At 34.9% G+C, this 9,071-nt stretch overlaps 2 protein-coding genes across 4 annotated transcripts; both read left to right on the top strand.

Annotated features, from left to right (window-relative positions):
* The first annotated feature begins 1,083 nt into the window (after positions 1 to 1,083).
* On the top strand, positions 1,084 to 5,877 carry LOC105128787 (GTP-binding protein, HflX). Of its 3 annotated transcripts, none has more exons than XM_011030611.1 (14): positions 1,084 to 1,533; positions 1,622 to 1,764; positions 1,854 to 1,970; positions 2,182 to 2,296; positions 2,509 to 2,646; positions 2,866 to 2,961; positions 3,075 to 3,188; positions 3,485 to 3,553; positions 3,926 to 3,996; positions 4,080 to 4,173; positions 4,374 to 4,502; positions 4,613 to 4,702; positions 4,800 to 4,925; positions 5,516 to 5,877. In XM_011030611.1, the coding sequence occupies exons 1-13, from the start codon at positions 1,183 to 1,185 to the stop codon at positions 4,890 to 4,892; spliced, it is 1,620 nt and encodes a 539-aa protein (XP_011028913.1). In that variant the 5' UTR covers positions 1,084 to 1,182; the 3' UTR covers positions 4,893 to 4,925; positions 5,516 to 5,877. The 3 variants fall into 3 exon arrangements, with proteins under 3 accessions (XP_011028913.1, XP_011028914.1, XP_011028912.1); XM_011030612.1 differs by lacking the exon at positions 5,516 to 5,877 and adding an exon at positions 5,004 to 5,143; XM_011030610.1 differs by lacking the exon at positions 5,516 to 5,877 and having other exon boundaries at positions 4,800 to 5,143.
* A 1,291-nt stretch (positions 5,878 to 7,168) lies between these two features.
* LOC105128786 (Peroxidase superfamily protein) lies at positions 7,169 to 8,974 on the top strand. Its single transcript, XM_011030608.1, has 4 exons — positions 7,169 to 7,697; positions 7,860 to 8,051; positions 8,166 to 8,331; positions 8,435 to 8,974. The coding sequence occupies exons 1-4, from the start codon at positions 7,431 to 7,433 to the stop codon at positions 8,845 to 8,847; spliced, it is 1,038 nt and encodes a 345-aa protein (XP_011028910.1). The 5' UTR covers positions 7,169 to 7,430; the 3' UTR covers positions 8,848 to 8,974.
* The last annotated feature ends 97 nt before the right edge of the window (positions 8,975 to 9,071 follow it).

Genomic DNA, 9,071 nt, shown 5'->3' with positions numbered 1-9,071 from the left:
AAGTCATGCCTTTAACAATAAAATCTTGGATTTAAAAAATGGGTTTCTGTATTATTTTTTTAAGAAAAACTTTTTGTGAGGTTTGTAATTTCAAAAGGGTCATTGTAATTTGCCTGAGAAAAAAAGTGAGATCTCACGTATCTTTAAGCATGACAAGAACAAATTTGGGAAAATATATTGCATGGAGAGATTTAATTAGACGCATGATCAAATCAGAAGGGTGCATGTGTGAGAGACTAGATTCTCCCTCACTGAATCGAAATAACTTTGTATATAAACACAACTACAGGGCTGAAGTTTGATGAGGGAGAAGTCTTAAACTTTAGCGAAAATAGAGAGATTAAACGTCTGTGTTTAGTAAGGAGACAAGTATGGACTCGCCAGCTTGGGCTATTCTTTCGACGTCATTTTTATGCGTTTTGGTCATTGCAGTGGTCATGGGTTGCCTGAGTGATGTTGCTATCCCCATTGCCATCTTGGTCAAGGGAGACCGGTGCTACTCTCACAAGACAAGGGTATTCGCGGTGGTGTCCCTGGCGGTGCAAATTGTTTTGTGCATATGCTCATCGATCGGCAGGTCAATTGCCAGGAGACGAAGCACGAATAGATGATATATATCATGGAACTTGTTCTTCCTAGTTTATGAAAAACACTAGTGATTACCATGTAATATAAACCTAAAAAAATATCCCACCTTTTTTCTCTCAATATTTCTTTATTTAAAGTAATTAAAAAAATCTTCTTCGACATTGGATTGGAATCGGTATACTCATTTGTAATTGGATTCCAAACTTGTAATTTTATTGATTTGAACTCAAGTATTTTAGAATATTCGCAATTACATCCTTTTATAAGAGTTCATTAACTTTCCCATCAGATTTATTTACAATTATATCTTTTTATTACAAATCACATGCACAATAAATGAAAAGTTTTGACAGATTGACCCAGTTGTTTGGGAAGGTTTTGAGACCTAATAATAAAACTAAAATGTCAAGGACCCAATTGAGAATAAATACACACTTTCGGAACTAAATTGATGTTTCCCAAAACAATATACTAATATATCCGTACATTAATAAAATAAAATAAAAATAAAAAACACCAAATAGCAAAAAAGTCGAACCATCCAACTCCAGAGCAGACTTGTTATCAGAAGGCAACTGTAAGCACTACTACACGATGATTGTATCCCACTGCTCTCTAACACGACCCTGGCATCGATCAACTCACGAACCCTATTTCCCTAACCTTAAGAAACCAAAATACCCTCTAATTTTCACTTCTAGCATAACCTATTCCTTAAAACTCACGGCCCATGTTCTCCCGCAAGGAACTGAAGTAGTGTCCCCTGACAACGTTCTTGTACAAAACCCAGTAATTGAGACCATAGAAGCAAAAGAAGAAGAAGTCCATGGAGTTTTCAATGGAGTGGCAAGCACCAAATCAGAAGATAAAACCCCAGTGAAGAAGAAGAAGAAAGAAGAAGAGGACAGCTTTGAAAATAGGTTCCAGCTTCGAAATGGAAGAGAGGTTACTTTTTTAAGTCTTTTTTTTCCCCTTTTTTAAAATGATTTAGTAGCTGCTGTCTTAATCTAGTAACTGTTTTTTTTTTCTAAAGGTTTACGAGGAGAAAGCTTATCTGGTTGGAGTTGAGCGAAAAGGCAATACGGTTGATGCTTTTGGGATAGAGGAGTCCCTTGAAGAATTGGGACAGCTTGCTGATACTGCTGGAGTTGCAGTTGTTGGTTCTACTTATCAGAAGTAAGTGACATAATTTTTTTAATTTTTTTTATGAATTTGTGAAATTTCGATGAAAATATTGGATTGCTGGTTTTTCTGGTTGTGTTTAGACTAGCTTCTCCGAACCCGAGGACTTACATTGGATCAGGCAAGGTTGCGGAAATTAAGAGTGCGATTCATGGACTGGGTGCTGAGACTGTAATATTTGACGATGAACTTTCTCCGGGGTAAGATTATGATTTCCTTTAACTTGTCTATGCAAATGGTCTTTGTTTGGATTACTCTTTGATGAGATGATTGTTGGCGATGTCGATTCTGTGTGTTTCTTGAACTCTTTGTGATTGTCATGATTAATCTAGAAATAGTTTATTGTCATTGTTTAGTTAACTTCATCTAAGCTGTATTTTGTAATAAAGCTGTATTTTGTTGATCTTGTAGACAACTGCGTAACTTGGAAAAGATTTTTGGTGGTGATGTTAGAGTTTGTGACCGCACTGCCCTTATCCTGGATATATTCAACCAGCGAGCAGCGACACATGAAGCATCTTTGCAGGCATGATTACTGTTGCACTTCATGTCTAGTAATGCATTTCTGATTATCTATGTGAACATGCTGATGATTTTGTTGCTGTAGCTCTTAACACATATTTAAGTAAATGTTGTCATCAAGTTTTAAGAAAGAGGTTAAACATGACAGTCATTCCTCATAACTTGGAAAGCAAAAACTGTGAATGCACTAACACTGAAATTATGTGGTCTTTCAAGGTTGCACTGGCTCAAATGGAATACCAGTTACCTCGACTAACTAGAATGTGGTCTCACCTTGAGCGCCAAGCTGGAGGCAGGGTGAAGGGTATGGGAGAGAAACAAATTGAAGTAGATAAGCGTATCCTCCGTACTCAAGTATGTAATTTTTCCTGCACTGAGTTTTTTTTCCCTTGATGTATCATTATTTCCTATAGAACATCCTTTTCTGCAATGTGAAGTGATTCTGTTTCTGTGATATTTGGATTTAGCACTGGTAATTGATTTGCTGAATTTGTCTTATGTACTTTGTAATCAGAAGTGATGATTTACATGAAGTTGATTTGGCATGATTTTCTGTCTCATTTGCTTTGCTAGATTGGTGTTCTTAAAAAAGAGCTAGAATCTGTTAGAAAACATAGAAAGCAGTACAGGAATAGGCGTACCTCTGTTCCTGTCCCTGTAGTATCTTTGGTAAGTAAACACAAACATTCTATCTATCCTTTCTCTACTAATCCAAAACAGAAAGAAAACAACAGAGTTCTGACCCTAACATATAGTTATGTCATGCATTTGACTGTATTTAGGTTGGTTACACAAATGCCGGAAAGAGTACACTTTTGAATCAATTAACTGGAGCAGATGTTCTTGCTGAGGATCGGCTATTTGCGACACTTGATCCTACTACAAGAAGGGTTCAGGTCAGTCCAACAAGTCAGGAAAATAAAAGGAAAGAAAAGTCTTACTTATGAATTGGCTTAGGTATAATCTATCTTGTATAATTATGTTTGTGCCGAACCAAACAAGTATTGCTTTCCACTTTGTGTTGGAAACTTTTTTGTTTATGAAGCCAACTCGAGATTGTAGTTACACAATGGATTTCTTTATATTTTACCAATCAATAGGAATTTATATTACAATGTTTTTGGCAACCTGGCCTACTGAAACTGGCAGCATGTACTCACATTAGATGCTTGTGCTGTTTGGTTGCTTCCAGATAAAGAACGGGAATGAGTTCCTTCTGACAGATACTGTTGGTTTCATCCAAAAGCTCCCAACTACCCTTGTAAGCCCTTTACTGCTTTGATGCGAAGCTCAGTGATCATCTCCCTTCCCATTTTTCATGCACAGCTCAAGGGTCTAATTGTTTTATTGGCTTAATTGACAAATAAGAGAGTTAGGATGAATTTTATATTATAGATCTAATGTTGCAATGGAGCTCAAGAGTCTAATTGTTTTATTGGCTTAACCGACAAATAAGAGAGTTAGGATGAATTTTATATTATAGATCTAATGTTGCAATGGAGCTCAAGAGTCTAATTGTTTTATTGGCTTAACCGACAAATAAGAGAGTTAGGATGAATTTTATATTATAGATCTAATGTTGCAATGGAGCTCAAGAGTTTTGACTGGTCTGCCAATGAATTGCTTCCAACAGGTTGCTGCTTTCAGGGCAACATTGGAGGAGATATCAGAGTCATCGCTGTTGGTACATGTGGTTGACATCAGGTATGATATTTTCCAAATGATCAATTGAATTTCTTCCTGATTATCATTGCCATTATCTTATACCATACAACTATCAAGTTCAGCCATCCACTGGTGGAGCAACAGGTACATGCAGTGGACGAAGTTTTGTCGGAACTGGATGTATCATCAATTCCAAGGCTGATGGTTTGGAACAAGGTATTTTAAGATATTTCCTGGTGATTCTGATTAGATTTACTAGAAACTTGTTCACATCTACATCTATTAATCTTCACAGTAGTGCTGTAATGTTTTTTTTTCCCCTGTGGACTCTTTTCCGATGAAACAAGTCCAAAACTTTTGTTCCTGCAATCTTAACTCTGTATGGATAGCATCATAGCCACTGCTGCTTATGGCAGGTTGACAGGGTCAGTGATCCTAAGAAACTAAAGTTGGAAGCAGAGAGAAAACAAGATGTTGTTTGTGTGTCTGCTTTGAATGGCGATGGGTTAGAAGAATTCTGCAATGCAGTTCAGGAAAAAATGAAGGTATCAAGTTGGTGAAAATACCCTGTTGTTTTCTAACTCTGTTCATTCTTGCTAACTGCACTGGAGTTTCAGTTGCGCTAGAAAGCCTTAACAATTTTCTCTTGTCGTAGGATTCTATGGTATGGGTAGAAGCTTTGGTTCCTTTTGACAAGGGGGAGCTCCTCAGTACCATACATCAAGTTGGAATGGTAGAGAGAACAGTGAGTATTTTCTAGATCGTTTTCATTTTCTTCTATTGAGAACCAATGTTCTCTCATTAGTTTTTTGTAACCTTTTTCCCCCCTTAATCCTGAATAGGAATACACAGAAAGTGGGACATTGATCAAGGCGCACGTCCCACTTCGTTTTGCAAGGTTTCTAACTCCTATGAGACAGTTGTGTGCATCGTAACTCCATAGCCTTGTTGGATGATTTTGTAGAACTGTAAGTACTATCCATACCGTTCATTATCATGTATATATGTATCATCCAACTTACAGTCATTTCTTTCTATTTTCCAAGGGGGAGAGAGATCACCTATTGTTGTAGATAGATTTTCTTTTACAATCCATCCTTGTAATGAAAGCTTCTAGCGAATGATTATATCACAAAGCTTCAGTATTTCCCAGCCTAACAAATTTGAAAAGGGATTTTTGTGTTTCCTATTTCCCGCATTAACCTTTATCATTGCTATTTTGCCGAAGTAACGGTTCTAGCAAACAAGAATTCTACCCATTTATAACCTATTATTATAAATTATAAATAACATTAAAAGATTTGAGTTGGAAATACTGTTAATATGAACGGTGAACGATCTCTAATTTAGGTTAGGTTTCTAGTTGAATTGAATGAGTCATTGACCTAATCAAATTTATTTGATCTAATTGAATTTTAGTAATCTGGTTCAAACCTGATCAGGTTAATATTTTATTAAAAAATAAAATATTATCATTTTAGTAAAATTAATTAATTTGAGTTTGGATTGATCTAATTACTCGTGAAGTAACGGTGATCCATACCTTTTTTCATGCCAGTCTCTAGATCGGACTGTACAGAACTCACCCTTGACTGCAACGGAAATCCGCATCTTTGAATCGCAGCATAAGCTCTTAGAGATGGGTGGCTATTGGACATGCTACGACCATGAGAAAGGAAAATGCTACCAAGGGAACTGCGTTCGAAGAGGTCAAAACGTCGTAGTTCTACAAAGCACAAGTTAAATCCACTAATAGCACGTGATAAGTTTCGAGAAGGAATGGAGAAACCTGTGGGTGTCATTTTTCTGCAATGGTGTTTCTGTAACCCTAGGGCCAGGGCCCATGGGCTTTTCCATGACTACTTGAACCTATTAGCCCAACAAATTCGAAAATCAATATTAAATAAGTTATTGAGTTAATTTTAGTATTTTTTATTTAAAAATATATTAAAATAATATTTTTTATATTAACATAAAAAACATGTAAAAAATAAAATATTTTTAAAAAAAAAACAAGCTCATAATCGTTTTAAAATCCAAATTAGTTGGTATCCTTAAGATATAATTATCTTAAAGTTCGAGTTAAAAAAAAATGATTGAATAGTCAAAATCTAATCATTAACTTAATCTGGAGTTAAAAAATTTTAAATGAGAAGACAAATTATAAATACTAGATATCATATATTATATAGACATGTGTTATAATAGAGAAATCAATTTGAAATTCATGTACTAATTTATGTGAAGCAAAATTAATTTAAGAATATTTTTAAAATAGAAAAACTTACATTAAATCAATTTGAAATTCATGTACTAATTTATGTGAAGCAAAATTAATTTAAGAATATTTTTAAAATAGAAAAACTTACATTATAATTAATTTTTTCAAGTTTTCATATTTTAAAATTACTTAATAATGACTTTATTATTAATTTTATTAAAGATATTTTTTCTCAATATATATAATGAATCTTTTATTTATCTATTTCAAAATCTTCTAAGGACTAGTGAAATCATTAGCAATAATTCTTTGTTAATTTATTATTTTATACAAGTGGGTTAAATATAAATATTAATATATTTTTTTAATTTTTTTAGTTATTCAGTACTTCATTTTTAATCACTAATTTATTGATCACTATCATTTTCATATGAAATTCATAACAAAATATATATTAATTCATTAAAACTCATTTCAATTCATATTCATATGCATATAATATTATATATATACATATTAATTTAACAAATCCATAAATTATCATATTATTAAGAAATAAAATTAAAATTAAACAATAAAATAAATAGAACAAATGAAGAAAACTCACTTAAAACATTAAGTATAGAGCATGAAATGTTAGTTACTTAACTAATTAATAGTTTAGAACTTGAAAACAAATTTATAGAAGAAAAGGAGGTAGGGACAATAATTTAAAATTTTTAATATAAAAAATATTTAAAAATAAATAAAAATTGAAAGGGCAATTGTCTCTTAATCTCCACTGTGGCTCCCCACTAAACTCAGTAACTGTTTTTTACAAAAATTAATCAAAATTATATTATTTTAATTTTTTTCCCCGAAAACTATGTTCATGATATGATTTCTTTAACAAGTGGGCTAGAGGGAGGGAGAATAAATAACAAATATATGCGTGAATTTTTTAAGTGGCGTCACTGATTAACCTCATGATATGGTGAGACCGCAAGTTGAAGAAGCAGGCTCAGAGATACTCTTGTGCTCTTGTCTTGGAGCAGGTACTACCAGAAACACTTACACAACCAAATTCATCAACAAGCACATGTATGTTCTCTTCTATGCCGAAAGAGGCATGCAAACAAGAAAGACATGGTCATATCTATCCATATTAGGTGTTATAGAAGGATTTGGTAAGGGACGCGTTTGAGTTGCAGATATAAGGAGTAGAGATGGCAAACAGAGAGAGCCCCACTGAACTATAGTAATCCTCTTTTCCATGGCTTTCTCTAAAGCGAGTTTTAGTTTCATTGTCATGATTGTTCTCCTCTCATCAACAACGAGCCTAGCTCATCCTGGTCTTGGCTGGGGTGGAAAGGGTGGTCCTTTTGGTGGTGGCTCCTCTGGTCTGTTCCCTGAATTCTATCAGTATTCATGTCCTCAAGCTAATGACATTGTCATGTTAGTGTTAAGAAAAGCTATTGCAAAGGACTCCAGGATGGCTGCCTCTTTGCTAAGGCTTCATTTTCATGATTGCTTTGTGCAGGTCATACACCTAGTTTTGTATTTTCTTCATCTTCTCTGCATTTTATCTTTGTTCTACGCATAATCTGTAACCATTTCTTTGAATTGATCACATCATATGGCCTTCAGCAGACTTATAAGCAACTTATTGCTTGATTAAATTGTCATGTTATTGATCTTGCAGGGTTGTGATGCATCGTTATTGTTGGACGATAGTGCAAAGATAGTGAGTGAGAAGAATTCTGGACCAAACAAGAATTCCCTCAGAGGATTTGAAGTGGTTGATGAAATCAAGGCTAAGTTGGAAGAAGCATGCCCTCAAACTGTCTCCTGCGCCGACATTCTCGCCTTGGCAGCTCGTGGCTCAACTGTGCTAGTAAGCAAAATCTAAAACCAAATTCTACCTTCTGAATTCTGAATTCTTGGCACCTTATGCCATTTATTAACCCAGTTTTTCGCTAACAAAAAACCGGTTGGTGTTTTGATACAGAGCGGTGGGCCTAATTGGGAACTCCCATTAGGAAGAAGGGACTCAAAGACTGCGAGTCTGAGTGGCTCAAACAACAACATCCCTGCACCCAACTCCACCATTCAAAACCTCATATCACTTTTCAAGCGTCAAGGCCTTAACGATATTGACCTTGTTGCTCTCTCAGGTTTGAACACAACACATCCTTCTGCGTATGTTAATATTTGTCACCCCACATTATAACACAGATGGATCATTTGATTATTAATTTGAAAACTGCCATGTTTCAGGAGGGCATACAATTGGGGTGGCAAGGTGTGTGACCTTCAAGCAGAGGCTATACAACCAAAATGGAAACAACCAGCCAGATCATACTATAGAGAAAAACTACTTCCTAGATTTGAAGTCAGTGTGTCCAAAATCTGGAGGAGACAATAACATTTCTCCCTTGGACTTGGCATCTCCAGCAAAATTTGACAACACTTACTTCAAGCTCTTACTATGGGGCAAAGGGCTTCTCACTTCTGATGAAGTGCTTTATACAGGAAAAGTTGGCACGACAATTCAGTTGGTTAAGAGATATGCTGAGGATGAGGGCCTGTTCTTTGAGCATTTTGCCAAGTCTATGGTTAAGATGGGAAACATTAGTCCTCTTACAGGTTTTAATGGTGAAGTTAGGAAGAACTGTCGCCTTGTTAATTAAAATGAGTAACCATGTAACCTGGTGAAGAGAATTATGTATTTGTATTAAGCTTTTAATTATGGTGGAATCCGGTATCTGATATGAATTGAAGTGTTGCAATAATAGATGCTACTTGGTCTTGATTTTATTTTTCGAGTTAATTTCTCTTCTAAATGTAAACGAGTGCCTTTTTTTTTTCACTTTCATTTTCCTCTCTTCGAAATATTATCTGAAATGACATTTTA

Source organism: Populus euphratica, unplaced genomic scaffold, assembly GCF_000495115.2.
Source record: "Populus euphratica unplaced genomic scaffold, PopEup_1.0 scaffold11.1, whole genome shotgun sequence".
Classification (NCBI taxonomy): Eukaryota; Viridiplantae; Streptophyta; class Magnoliopsida; order Malpighiales; family Salicaceae; genus Populus; species Populus euphratica.
The sequence above is the reverse complement of the archived record's forward strand: the minus strand, read 5'-3'. Positions and strand labels throughout refer to the sequence as shown.